Raw genomic sequence first — 15,046 nt, 5'->3', positions numbered from 1 at the left:
TGCTGTATAGGGAGTGGTCCTTGAGCTAAATAATGGAGATTTGGTAACCAAATGGACCCTTAGAGATCTTTAACTCTTGAGTGTAAAAAATTAAATACTCTCTCAAGAGTTCAATTATTGTTAAACATACTTAAGTTAATTTACAAGAAGTCTACACAATTAGAGAATGTAGAAGGACAAATTGTTATTTTGATCGTTTGCCTACGTTATCTCTCCTAATGGTACCAACGTCAATACAGCATGGAAATGTGTACATATTCTTTAGTTTGGGGTCTGCAAGGCTAAATCTCATCAAATGGTGGTCCGTGGCTAAAATGCAGAGTAAATAATGGGCCTTGATATGGAAAGGGTTGAAAACCACCGGTTTAAGTAGTTGAAGACAAGGACAGAGGCTCAAGTTATGGAAATATGCAATCTTATTTCATTTTCTCCCAACAGCCATGTAACAGCTCACAACTCAAATGATATTTCAAGCATGCACGTCTCTGCAAAATGTATTACAAACAAAGTATAAATCTTTAGGACAACATCAGCCTCCAACATTAGCTGCACTGGGGATGAAACAGGACCCGATGAAATGATCAGTCTAGTTTCCTCTCTTTGGTAAACATGTTGGGTGATGATGTTGGAATGGTTCAGGAAATGTCTAGAGGTATGAAATATTCTTAACCACTTTCATAGCAGATCTACAAACTCACAACAGGTCTTGTTACTGTTAGCTTACTTTAAAAGGATCCCTGGCTAATAAGACAAATATGACTTATAACATTATACCTTAAATATTTTATTTATTTTATACATAAAGAATCTTTCACTCAACATGAGCTGCTCCTGTCGCAAGTTGATGATGTCATATTCCGATATGGTCCAACTAGCCCTATGGTATAGTATGGAATGCATATGCTAATAAAAACAACTTAATACTTCCTAAGGATAATATGACCATCAAAGCAATTAAAATGTAAATACTTATTAGCATGTGCATGCCATAGGGCTGGATCACACATGGACATCAACTTGCGATGGGAGCAGTTCCTATTGAGTAAAAGATTCTCCATTTATGAAAGAAATACAATATTTGGAGGTGTTTTAATTTACATTTTGAGTTATAGAGGACAAGTATAATGTTTTAAGGCATATTTGTCTTAAGAGCCAGGGATCCTTTTAATGAGACCATTCAAGAACACTTACTTGTATTGAGGTATAAGCTCTTTGAAATGCAACGCTCTCTACCATGCTTGAAGGTCACTTTGAAGCTTTCACACAAGTTCCAATCATACCAAAATTAATGCAACTGTACAAAGACCTTTTTCGATACAATGGGTTGAACGTGACACAGCTTAATTAAGTCACATTTTAGTCACCCGAAATGTTTTAGTGTCATACGATTTTAGTCGACTAAATCTACAGTTCGACTAAAATGTGTTTTCGCAGGCCTTGATGGTGTCGAAATTTGTTGACGGAATTGTCGAAATATTTAGTCATAGTTTTAGTCGTCATAGCTTAGTTTTTATTCCGTTGTTATTCAGTTTTCTTCTGTGAAAAAAAGGTAGTCGACAAAGGACAAAGGAGGGGGTTCAGAGTTCATCGTGTTTGTAGGTAAACTCTCTGGAGGATATGAAGCCATCGTTGTTCTCGTCCTCCTTGGCGAAGATGTCCGCCGCCATGTTCTCGTGGTGGGTGTCGTTGGGAGGGTAGCCGTGGCGCTCAAACTCCTTCCTCAGGTACTCTTTCACCTGGTTAAACAGAGAGGACAGAATCCATATTTTCTCTGTGAAAGCCGGATAACAATAGAAAAGCTTTGGTAGGCCCCCCTCCCTCTGGCGGTGCAGGGGTTCAAGTTCCCGCCCCCCCCCCCCCACCCCCCCCCCCCCCCCCCCCCCCCCCCACAGCAGAGAGACTATAGGAAGGCTTCGCGGTGCCTCTGGCTTGGCGTCCCAGCTGAAAACACGATTTGAGGAGGAAGGTGAGCTCTGTGAGAAGGACATTTAAATGTCTTGGTTGTTCAGTGGGAAGCAGAACTGGGTAGAATAGCATGCCTAAGCCTATATTGTTTATAGTTTATGAGAGTTTTAGGTCACATTCTCACCTAATACTTCGGTAGACTCAGATCCGTATGGGCGGGGAAATGGAATTCTTGCATATTTAATTGATTGCGGTTTGCCTTCACACTGTCATTCGCAGCAATTGGAAACGCAGCAGGGGGGACCTTTATCAATGTGTTCCATTCATAAACTATAGCCTACACTGCTACACAGTGAAATCTATGGTGATAAAATTACACTCATAACGTGCATGTGTCGAGCCGTCTGGGACCCCCCCCCCCCTCTCTCTCTCTACGCACGCAGCCGCCACACACTGTTCTTTTGGGCATGCAGCACAGCGCTGCATGAGCGCACTGATATACAGTAACTCCCCAGTCCCCACACAGTGACAGCACTCCATGTTTACGGCACGCACAGACAGACAGACAGACAGAATATTATGTAGGCTATAATACACTGCAGTGTTTTTATGTGTTTTCTTAAGCAATTGATTAATGTACACGTCCTCATTTCGATCAGGGCTTCAGTCTCCTTATTCGACCACGTCTATCCACAGTAACGGGACATCTTTGCGCTGCGTAAAATATGCCTTCTACGTCTCCAACTGTGTTCAGCTCCTCACCCGCCACATTATGTTTGCTTCATTTCCTTTATTTACTGCGGATTGCATTCACACCTGCACCGAATCGTAGTCAAGTGCGATTCGAAGCGAAGCGAAACCCACGTTTTTGGGCGGAGTAAAATGCGGTTATTTGCTGCGCATTAGGATTCGAATGAGCCTTCACACCTGCCAAACGAAGCGCACTTTCTGACAATGCGCAGCAGGATTCGTTTTAATCGCAGCAAAGCTCTCTGGTATGAATGCGACCTTAGTCACACAAACACAAAAGTAGAGTAAAGTAAAATAATCAGACAAACTTCTTTACTGCGCTGTCTGCAGTCGCAAAAAGTTTGCTTTGGACGAATCTCCATCTCCACAAATCTTTGCACGCAGAACACCACAGAAGCAGTAGCGGCAGTAGCCTATACTGGAGCCATACTGCTGTGTTGCTTACCGTGTATGAGAACCTGCGTTCAGGTAAACAGTTAAAGCTGTTGTTATGCAAAGTAGCAGCCATTTGATTTGGGCACGGTACTTGACACGGCATGAAAATAGGGGGGGTTGCGTCTTCTCTTGAATCTAGGGGGACGCGTTCTAGCGTGCACACACACTTGCACTGTTCCGTCGCAATTTTATTTTGCAGTGTTACTGCGTTCTACGAGCATGACACCACAGCACAGCACCCGGGGTAAGATCCTCACCGAGTGAAAGGGGGTGAAAAGAAGCATCCTACTGGCAGGGTCATGTGTATCACAGTTGACACATGCTCCCATACACCCCCTTCAACCAGTAGGGGTCAGCCGTGACAAGATACTAAAGAACAAAGGGGACTTGACAGAATGACTAAATTGGGAGAAAAATAATTGAGAAAATAAAAGAAAATAAACACTTTAGTACAGTGTGCCAGAATACAAAACCACAAGGAAAAGTACAATAAAAAAAAGGTTCTCATTCAATCGCTGCAATGTCCTTACTTCTCCCTTGGAGAGTTTCCAGTCGTCGTTGAGGTCCATTTCCTGGAAGGACTCGTGTGACCTGGGGCCGTTCCTGATGTCCATCACCTCGATGACGAAGGTGAGAGTGCTCTCTGGTGGGATCTTACCTGGCCACGGACAATATCACCAGACATGTCAGTAAAAGCAGACAGAATAACATTGTTGAATAGAGGGTATGCGCATGCTTAAAGTGAATGGCACATCGAGTGGCAAATCGAGTGGCAAAGTAACATGCAAAGTGAGTTTAACATTGTTTAATGCAATCGGAAAGGACTTTTCTGTGTGGATGTCTGGGCTGTCAAGGCCAGAAAGTAGTTTTTTGCCACTCAGTAGGCGTTCCTGCATAATTTCCGGGTTTGATGATGATGTCACACACATACCCTCTATTAACCCATTTTTGGAACTCAATGTTAGCCAATTAGGATGAAATATGACTATAGAGATACTGTGTCACAGGATTTTTGGACAGAATCTGGAGTCATTAAAAAAAAACATGTTTTTAATCCATTTAGACCTTAAAAACAGTTAAAAACATTCACTTTGAAAGAATATATATTAAAAGATTTGCACCACATTTTTACGATTTTTAAAAAATAGCAGACCTACAAGCTATGCCAACCGTTTTCTTACCTTAATCTGATGTCATCATATCCAAGTCCGAGTGGTACAGGTTAAAAAAAAATCACACACCTTATCTCCCTCCCAAGCCCACTGCAGCTCCGACCGTGCGTGGTGGATTTAACGCTGAATCGCTTATTTTGATCGTTCGAAAATTGTCTTTTTTGTAGATATCTGTCTTTCATAATGTCGCATTACTCATCAGTGTTTGTTTTTTGCACTCTCGGAGCTGCAGTGGGATGGGGAAGGAGTTATGACATCTTTCACCTGTACCACTCCTTCTTGGATATAATGACATAACATGATGAAAGATTATTTAACTACTAAATAATTGAAAGGATTTACTATAGTAGAAAAGGGAGTAAAACAAAAATAAAATTAGGGAAATGAACAATTATAAAGTATTTCCCATAAAGGTGAAGTGAGAACTACTTTGACTACTTTTACAATACTATATTACTACATAATATGACAAACAGCAAAAATATCTACGCAGACGCAACGCGTAGATCTGCTATTTTGTATTTCCCCATCTCATTTTAAAATTAGTTTACATGCATTACCTGCAAAGCTTAGTCTCCCAACACAGTAAAACACACAAAACAAGCTTTGTAGCATCAATATGAATGGAAAACAGACAAACTAGAAACCAGCTGCTAATCGGAAGCACACCTCCACCTCATTCACGTTCCGACTTCTACAGTAAATCATTCATGCTGCTTGTTAGACCGGAGGTTAGTAGTTACTTCAGCAAAAGCAAAGTTAGTTTAATGTTACACGGTTATGTGTTAGCTATAGGGTTATGGTGCCATGTATGCTTACCAGTGCTAAGCATAGTATTGTACAAGCTCCATGCTGAGAAGAGGTCAGCTGATTCAACAGAAATGCATTAAAACCTCATTCAGGCAGGCAGCCCTAGAATGCAGTTACAAAGGATTAGTCATTGTATGAGGTATGCAACAATATATACATAATACTAGATCAGACATGTCCAGTCTGGTCCGGTGACCAATCGTGGCATGAAGGCAGATTTGTGACCTGCAGCTTCCTTCTTAAAAGGAATTAATTATTTATGGACCCCCCCAATATAGTCACGTGAGTTATTAAATTAACATGGGCAGATGGACTATCTCTCAATAGTATTTGTACATTTAAAAAAAGTGCTTGTTCCTTATACTGTAGTTCCTCATTATCAAGGAGAAATAAATATTAATTATTTATAATATTTAGTAATTTTTTTTTACTTAAATCTTTGCAGAGACACTGGTAACATTTAGCTACACTGCTATTCGAAGAAAATACATCCATTACGGGACTGTAAATATAATAGCAATGAAGACAGTGCGCGCATGTGGGGGAAAAAATGTTTTGTTCAGTGGCTTACATTTGGCTACACTACAGATACATTTACTATTGATATTGCACTGTAGTCAAGTAAAAAAGGTTGTAATGCAATGCATTTGTATGTGACTTTGTTATGGTCCAAATGTACTGTACAGTAATGACAGGAGATGCAGTTGTTGTTGGCCTTATGGTGTATTCATATTCTCAAATGTGGTCCACTTTGTGGATCTAAAAATCTGTAGATAAATTAGACCCACGTTATGTTTTAAGGTTGTGAACATTATAGGCCTACCTCTCCCCTCCTTTCCATAGGCCAAGGCTGGAGGGATGACGAGTCGTCTCTTCTCTCCAGAGCACATGCCCTGGAGGCCCTTGTCCCAGCCCTTGATCACCTCTCTGATCCCTAGAGTAAACCACACTGCCTGCTTGTCACCACTTGTACGACTGTGACACACACACACACACACACACACACACACACACACACACACACACACACACACACACACACACACACACACACACACACACACACACACACACACACACACACACACACACACACACACACACACACACACACACGCAATTCAATTCAATTCAAAGGGCTTTATTGGCATGAGAAAACATACGTTTACATTGCCAAAGCAGAAAGAACAATACAGCAATACAATCAAAACTAAAATGATGTACTTTGAAGGTCAGGATCTTCAATAGATCGAGTGACCAAGATCACTCGATGCAGGTATAGTGCAGGAATATACACAATGATTAGTCTTTAGGGTGGTTGTGTTCCATTTGATATCCTTCTCCTATCACAGCAGCTCACAAATCTTGCTGCTATGTTTGCACATTGTTGTACTTCGCCCAGCAGATATGGGAGTTTTTTGTCATTGGTCATGTTTTCAAAATCTGATCTGTGGGAAGTATGTGTCTCTGATGTCTTGGTACAATGGACAGATGGTTAGGAAGTGTAGCTCGGTTTCCACTTCATTTAGTGGAGTGCATGCCTTTCATCCGACGGAGCATTGGTCCGAACGACAACCTACCTCCTCCCTCACCCTAACCCTAACCTCCCCCGGGGCAGACACCTAAACCTAACCGCCACCCTCTCCCGACCCGCAGCGCACCTCGGAGCATTGCTCCTTCGGAGCAATGCTCTGTCGGATGATAGTATGCCTCCCCATTTAGTGTGCAGTGGGTGCATAGTCTGTCTTCTCTCGGGATACAGGTCTGCCTATGACGGCCTTTCTCGATATCACACACACACACACACACACACACACACACACACACACACACACACACACACACACACACACACACACACACACAGACTGTCCAGAGTTTATCAATGTGAGATCCATGCAGGTACCCTCAGGCTCAGGATTCATGGTGGGGAGACACCCAGCTAAGTCTGTAAACTCGGGAGAGTTAATGGGGTAAAAAACATTTGGAATGGAATCATCTCATTCATTCGACCAAACTTACCTAGAGTGGAACATTGTACCATTCTGGAAATATCCCTCATTGTGCACCAAGAGAATGTCCCCATACTTGGATTTGCGGTGACAGAGAAAAGGCTTGTGGAGAACCTCTATCTTCACCTCAGGCTCGGGCTGAGGGAGTCCACTGACGAGGGTCATGAAGAGAGACGAGCTCAGCCAGCTCAATGCGGTCAGCAACATCCTGCCGCCGGCAAAAAACCCCGAATGAACGGATCAATAATGTGTTGCAAAGTTACGAATGAGGTAACAACTAAACGGCACGAGCCAGCGCTGCGCTCAAGTTGGTTTTCTACGTGGCAGCGACGTCTCATTCTACTAACTTGTTGCAGGAAGTTCTCCAATGATTGGCTACATTCTTCCCCATACCGCGCCTCTAACCACTCCCACCTCGTCCACTGCAGTGATTTCTTTTTCATTTCACACACAGACTCCAGGTTTGATAGGCTCCATGTTCATGCACTATAGGCCAGCGAGCGGAGGGCAACTTTGAAGATGGAGACTGGAGAGGACCGCTGTAGTTCCACAGTAGGGGAGACGGGGGTAATGTGAGACACTTTTTACATTTGCTCCCCTGTAGGCGAGCTAAAATGATATATCAGTCAAATTTACATATTTCCCATTCATTTGGGATGTTTCCTAAAAATGGAAATGATTAGAATGAATCCAAGACAAAGGGCAGTGAACATATGATTGTTTTAAAAAAAGTGGTCAGGTGTCTCACTTTACCCCAGGGCTGGGGTAAAGTGAGACAGACCATCAAAATCAATGGGGTAAAGTGAACCACTTATTCTTTTCACTTTAAAACTACCATAAAAACACTTGTTTTAACAGTTAGAACACTGACAGCTAGCTTGACAACCACACATTCCAAAACTAATGTCAGACTAGTAACAGAATCATGGGAATTGGTCATTAACCACATTTTCTTTCTAAACACTTGAAAGTAAGTCTGAACAGAATCAAAGACAACATTCTGTAATTCAAAATGTTTTAATTAACATTCAAATGATTAGAACACAACACACACGCACACAATTCACATCTCTACAAAAAGCAACACTTGCTAAAAGAGATAAACGTTTCTCTCGGTCGAAGTTTCCCCCCATTTAACCCATTAGGACCGGGAATGTATCTGTGTCACTTTAGCATAGTAGACAGCAATTGGGTTCGGAACACTTGACCCTTAGAGCAGGCTAGTAGGGGCTCAGCACCATCAGAACCAGCTAGAACAGCTACAGCTACAACTAGGTCTACTCTACATTCCAGCCAAGGTTACAGTTTGTAAATACATCAACGATGTGATTATAATCCATTTCTAATGGATGAAGCCTTGGCCTGGAAGAGAGGTTATCAGGTGGTCTCCAAACGTCTTAGAGTGTTTCAACCCTCAACAACTACACTCTCCAGTTGGCGGGTCAGCAGTGATTTGGCCAAGTCACTGCCCCTCTCCTCCAGGCCCCCAGCTATAGACAAATCTGTGGAGGGGCGCCCCGGGCACAGCCATCACCGAGGTGAAACCAGCTATAGCATTGGCCACACCCGGCCAACAGGGAACGCAGTGACCTGCTGGCCAGGTGCAGCAAACCAGTGCTGACCACACCCCAGCGACCAGCTCGCCCAGGGAACCCCCCGAAGATCCGCCCACTGTCCTTTCTGTCATGCCTGAACCAACAGGAGGCTCCCTCGGCCTTGTGTGTTCTTGGGGGACTACAGGCACTGAGGTCTCTAGGACTATGGTTTGCCTCATGCCTAGGGTTCTCCTACATCTCACCAGACTGTTCGTCTGTGCGGTGTGCATGTGTCCATCCTTGTCCAGTGTCCACACTTAGCCTTACTCTGGTGTATTCGAGTCAAAGAAGCCTTCTCTGAGTCGGTGTCACTTGTTGTTGTCGTTGAATCTGTCCTATCGAGTCTCCCTTCCTCCCCTCCTCTCGGGAGACTCTGGGGGTATTGCTTATTTGTACGTTCTGTAGCTTGCTTGGTGCCCTCTTGCGAGTGCTGCGACAGGGGTTGCTGGCCCCTGTTACCCCGCCAGTCTTTTCTGGAGGTCAGCTGTCTCTCCAGCGTCACTGACCTTCCTCGGTTGCCATCCAGACTTTCCTGGAAGTCACTGGTTTCTAAAGGTGAGGATTTGCTCTCTCTGTGTGGTTCCTCCACGCTGTTTAGGTTGTGGCAGCTTCTTCGCCACATCACATTTCAGAACATGTGCCATATCGTTTTCCTTTATAGCAAATGTGGGTCTCTCCCATGCTTTCGTGTTTCCCAGGAATAATTTGTGCAATTGTGCATATATTTCTGGTGAATTATCTTCTTTTCTGCCTTGCTCTCAGCGGCTGCCTTCTCCATCTCTACAAGGGCGGTTCCACCCCAGGTTGTCTTTCTGGTGTATCTTGGCATTTTCTACAATGTTTATGACATAGAAAATAAAACATATGCAATGTAATATTAGATTAAAATATGTTTAAAACTGAACTTAACTTGTGCCTCATGGTGGGGTAATGTGAGACAGTGTCTCACTTTACCCCAGAGCATTTGTCTCACTTTACCCCACACCCACATTTTGGTAAACAGGACCTCTTTTAGCAATTCAGGCTAATCTTCAGCTAGCAGCAATCTCATGGATGTATATGATGGTAGTTCATCAATGTGTATGATTTAAGTTTTTCTACCTGAATTAATTTGCTTTGACACAACAGCTGATTATGTTGACGACAAGAAAATTAACTTTTACATGCAAAAAACATATTTTTGTGAAAAAAACATGCTTACCACAGCACAATAAGGTCCTCTCCTCCATGGCAGGTAGGAAATGGGAGGGGCTTCAACATATAATGGTCACATGACACAAATGTCTTGTGGTCATGTGATACAGGGGGTGTCTCACATTACCCAGTGTCTCACATTACCCCCGTCTCCCCTACACTCCAGAGGGCCACATTGCATATTACTGTAAAATGTAAAAAAAAAAAAATGTAAAAAAAAAAATGTAAGCAATAAGCCACGAGAGGGGGGTCCGTGCATGGACCCCCCGCCCCCCTTTAGGGATCCCAATTTAATTTATAAAGTGTTCATTTAAATATTTAATAATAATAATAATAATAATATAATGTATATATTAAGATCAATTAGCCTAGACACAAATTGTATTGACTGATTGAAGTGTTAACAGGTATACACATTGTATCAAAAAGAATGTTGAATGTTGATTTGATGCTCTCTTATTGGGCACAGGGGAAACGAAGGAACTGTGCAACATGGAGTGACGTTATTTTCGATCAATACAGCGGTGAGCGGTCGATAAACGGATCGTCCTATTGATTAAGCTGAGAGACACTGTGTCTCAGACACAGCAGGACCCGCAGTTGATGCAGGCATAGCCCTGTAAACATGACCCTCGTATTCATACGAGGGTCATGACGTAACTTCACCCTGGTCTTTGCAGACGCTACATTTACAAATAATTAAAATATATAAACATTCGCATTTCAAATATAAAGTACTCACAAAGTTTCCCACGGGTGTTAGTTAGTAGCAGCGCGAGCGATTAGAATTTCTGCATCCCGCGTTGTTTAATAAAAAGCATTTTTATCCGAGGTGTTATTTTGCCATTGGCTTTCAACTACGCGCCCCTATCGGTCGGGAGGATGGTGGCACTCGGTGTGTTCGATATAGGTACGCTGACCGCCCTGCCAATACAGACTAATAGGCGAGTGCGCTCTCGGTGTGCAACTGTGGATTTCCCAAACGAACCCCGTTTGAAAAAAGTAGCCGGAGAGCTCGGACAAAAATGCATTTTATTAAAGAACGCGGGACGCAGCAATTCTAATCGCTCGCGCTGCTACTAACTAACACCCGTGGGAAACTTTGTGAGTACTTTATATTTGAAATCTGAATGTTTAAATATACGGAAATCTTGTAAATGCAGCGGCTGCAAAAAACAGGGCAAAGTTACCGCATGACTGTCATGATAATTATCATGGCAGTCATGTTCCAGGGCTAATGCAGGCAGAGATCGAGCACCACACACAGTCACACACACCACACACCGCGGCCCTGGAGCAGTGGTTCTCATGCAGACAACGACTAAAGCAAGCGAGTCTGACAGCTAAAACGTTTCCCCGCTTTAGCCTCTCGGCGTCATACGATATAGACGCCATACAACTTGTGTATTGTGAATCAGGCTCCGTCTTTTGAGCTAATTTAGAACTTCCTGTCTGAGAGCTAGCTAATTTAAGACATCCGGTTGCCTTCAGAATAAAATAAGGCTATTTAATTAATAATTATTACATTACATTATTAGTATTATTATTACATTACAGTTATTGTAAAGACACACATTATGTTTCTGTGTAAAAATAAGTAATTAAATAACATCAAAAAGTTATCTAAATGGATAAATGCTATTCACTGGAGTGAATATTCTATTATATTCTAAAAACGACTTATAAATCCTAAAGCCTTGTTTATACTTCACTGTGCAACGGTCCTATGCTGGACAATAGCAGATATGCAAACTCACAGCACATCTCATTCAAGACACTGAACTTGCAGATATGCCATTTTTGAACACACTATAAAGGTAACCATTTATCATGCTGCTCTACGTGGCACTGCATTCTGTGACATTAAACCAAATGGCATTTTCCACTCTATGACACTACTGTTCTACATTTTTGTCTAATAAAATAGGCTATTAATTTAATCAATCAAACTGCATTAACTAACAGAGATACTACTAACCAAGCTATCCATGTCAACATGCTCTATAGGAGTCTCAATAACAGGTATAAGTAACGTTTAATATTTAGTAATTTTTAATGTAGCAGAAGAGGCCATTCATTGAACAGAGTTTTGCACAATTTTAACATCCCAGATCGATTGAAATATGAATCTACTGTGCTGTGCTACACCATGATATATTAAGAGTACAATAACATTCCATTGTGAATAAAAACGTATTAACCACAGTGTAATGCTAAAGGTTTCATCACAGGGCTGTCTGCTTCATGTAATATCATTAAAAGTGTTGTTGGTGACAGTTATATGAGTTGGAAGCATTAAGACCCATTTTAACCCTCAATGGCTTCCTTTCTGACAAATAACGTTATTGTAAAAAAAAAAAAAAAAGATTCACGCGTAGCTATTTTGCATTTACAATAGAGCACCGAAGTCTGACGTCACTTTCAATAGAGGGCGTCAGTCCCCAGGTTCATGTATTTGTTTAGTTGCATTGAAAGCCTCATTATAACAACTGTGTTTGAACAATAAACATGTCACCCCGGCCGCTTCACTCATATGGATATGAAGAATCAACTGACTGAGAGAAAACGCTAATGTTACTGCTGCTGAATTAGTTCGATTTTCGCTAGAAGCAGACCGTATCATATATGAGCATTTACAAGTGTAATGCTTAATTGGGTCGTCCACTCACAGTTGACAGTCTTTGTATTGAGTTTGTGCTTAAAATGTACTGTAAATTCTACAAACTGTTAATAAATATTTCAATCAATCAATCAATGAGTGACTGACTGTTGCAAACGATACAGAGACACCTCCCTGACAATAACGCCGAGACAGCTTGTTTATTTTTGGACCACAACGCTTATAGTAGACCAGGGGAATGGTCGGGATGAGCCAGTTACGTCAGGACTTCGGTGCTCAATGAGAAGCGGATGGGACCAAGGGACCCGGATGTAACGTAGAAGGACTACAATAAATTCGCTGTTAAATCTCGCGGGCGTGGCCTCACACCGGAAGGAAGTGCCGCCGTCCTCAAATACGGAAGAGACGCGTGGAGGTCGGCTTGGTCAGTGTTTGTTTGGAAGTACCACGTCACCATCTTCCGGGTCCGTCTTCGGAGCAAGTAAGTGATTAAATGTTATTTAATACTTAACGCTGTTGTTGTTTTTGTGTTCAAACGTCTATCACTTGAAGTTACTTGTTATGATGTTTATATATGATGTTTGTACGACCGAATGGTTACTGTTGAAGGTTTATAAACAACGGGCCCGTCGATGACCGAGTGTTTTTCCTTCTTACCAAAACAAACACAATTGTTTTTCCATCTAGTCGAGGTCCATTATTCATTAAGTATTTGAGCCACGGACCACCATGTTACATTTATAGACTCACATTAGAAATGAGCGAGTTATGATTAAAAGAACGTATAAGACGTATGATCTTGGCTCTTTAACACACGACACAGACGGCTAGCTAACTAGGCTAGCTAGCTTCTAGCCTGTTGTTTGTTGGTGAAAGACTCCAAGCTGGGAAGTGTATTTCAGCGAGTAGCTATACGTGGTTTTGTTTATTTTCTGTAAAGTATAACCCTCGCTGCTACTCGCTGAAATACACTTCCCAGCTTGGAGTAAATAAACAAAACCACGTATAGCTACTCGCTGAAATACACTTCCCAACTTGGAGTCTTTCACCAACAAACAACAGGCTAGAAGCTAGCTAGCCTAGTTAGCTAGCCGTCTGTGTCACTCATTTCTTGCTCATTTAAAAAAAGGTTATATACTATGTAAACTATGAAATGCAGGCTTTCATTTGGTATATAGAACGTTTGTGTAGGCCGTCTCTATGAAACGGTATCAATTGAAAAGGAAATGTCGGGAAAAAGCTTTATTTTTTCCCTCGCGCACCCAGCGCCAAGATCACGCGTCGTGTAGGCCGTCTCTACGAAACGGTATCAATTGACTAATGATCATTATGACTTGCTGTTTGCTGTATCTGTTTTTTTTAAATAGCAAAATACTGGGTCAATTGTCTGACTTTGATTGCTTAAAGTAGACCTGCATAAAATTCTGTACTGCAGCTATTTACAACCAGGTAGTGTATAAGTTAAATTGAATTGTTGTACTTTCAAAAGGGTTTATTGGGGCACCTAAGGTGTTAGATCTCATTCTTCTGCCCTTTGTTTCATTGCACACATGTTAAAGCATTGGTCTAAAACTACATAGCCTATATCCATTGAAAACTCTGTTAGCCTACTAGTTACTTTTTAGATTGTATTACAAAATATACACTAAACAACTTCAGTCCTATATTTCTTTACTTTAACTTACTTTTACTTTAACCTAGTGGGGGAGTGGTTAGTGGGTGGGGGAGTGATTATGCAAGAAATTAGGGTTGTGGACAAGTATCTATTGTCACACCCATTCAAGTGGTGCTAAAATTTCAGGATTCTTTGCATGGCTTATTCTTAGCCCCTCTCGGGACCCTACGTAAAACTTTTCTGATATTTTGTTGAGTTTTACGTTGGGTCCCTGCTCACTACTGTATTTTCGTATGGAAATTCCTATACGCGGAAGTGGAGATTCTCTCTAAAATAGGACCCGCGGCATGTGACGCCATTATTTTCCTTGAGTTATTCTGAATTCGGTAACTTTAAGTAGCTATACATCCAGCTGCGAATATCTCCTGTGGCGCGGAAGCCGTTAAGTATTTTTAATCTTTGTTTGACCGATTTGGTCGCTTTATTTCTTCTTGTTTGTTTACCGTTTATTGTACCGCCTCCCGGTGTGCGGTTGGCTTGTGCGGCTACGTCCCTGCCTCTGATCTGCTGTGTCATAGCTATAGCGCCACTAGCTAGCCAGATAGGCGGTACAATGAGGTGTCAATAAACAAGGAAGGAAAAGAATAATCCAAGCTTCCAAATCGGGCAAACATATATTAAAAATACTTAACGGCTTCCGCGCCACAGGAGATATTCGCAGCGGCATGTATGTGTACTTATACTTTACATATTCAGAAAGCCTCACACTGAATAATATCGTCATAGAGCGCGGGGAGCAGCGAAACATGGAGTAAATGTTTTAAACAGGTGGCATGGACGACGTGGAACAGGACCCAATGCACTGGGTCGAACAAATGTCAGAAACTTCAGTAGCATTTGGGTTCTGCTTGGAGGGCTAGCTTATTCTCTGCTTTGGG

At 42.1% G+C, this 15,046-nt stretch overlaps 2 protein-coding genes across 2 annotated transcripts in view; both read right to left on the bottom strand.

Annotated features, from left to right (window-relative positions):
- Positions 1-15,046, bottom strand: part of LOC310867021 (cytochrome c-like) — a 453,272-nt gene that overhangs the window by 371,202 nt on the left and 67,024 nt on the right. The gene's annotated exons all lie outside the window — the stretch shown is intronic.
- LOC310866999 (peptidyl-prolyl cis-trans isomerase FKBP14-like) lies at positions 399-7,418 on the bottom strand. Its single transcript, XM_083776793.1, has 4 exons — positions 7,095-7,418; positions 5,896-6,047; positions 3,621-3,748; positions 399-1,736 (listed from the first exon to the last, which is right to left on the bottom strand). The coding sequence occupies exons 1-4, from the start codon at positions 7,289-7,291 to the stop codon at positions 1,578-1,580; spliced, it is 636 nt and encodes a 211-aa protein (XP_083632919.1). The 5' UTR covers positions 7,292-7,418; the 3' UTR covers positions 399-1,577.

Source organism: Protomyctophum parallelum, assembly GCF_964188405.1.
Source record: "Protomyctophum parallelum genome assembly, chromosome: 1".
Lineage (NCBI taxonomy): Eukaryota > Metazoa > Chordata > Actinopteri > Myctophiformes > Myctophidae > Protomyctophum > Protomyctophum parallelum.
Note: the sequence above shows the minus strand (reverse complement) of the source record. Positions and strands in the feature narration are given on the sequence as shown.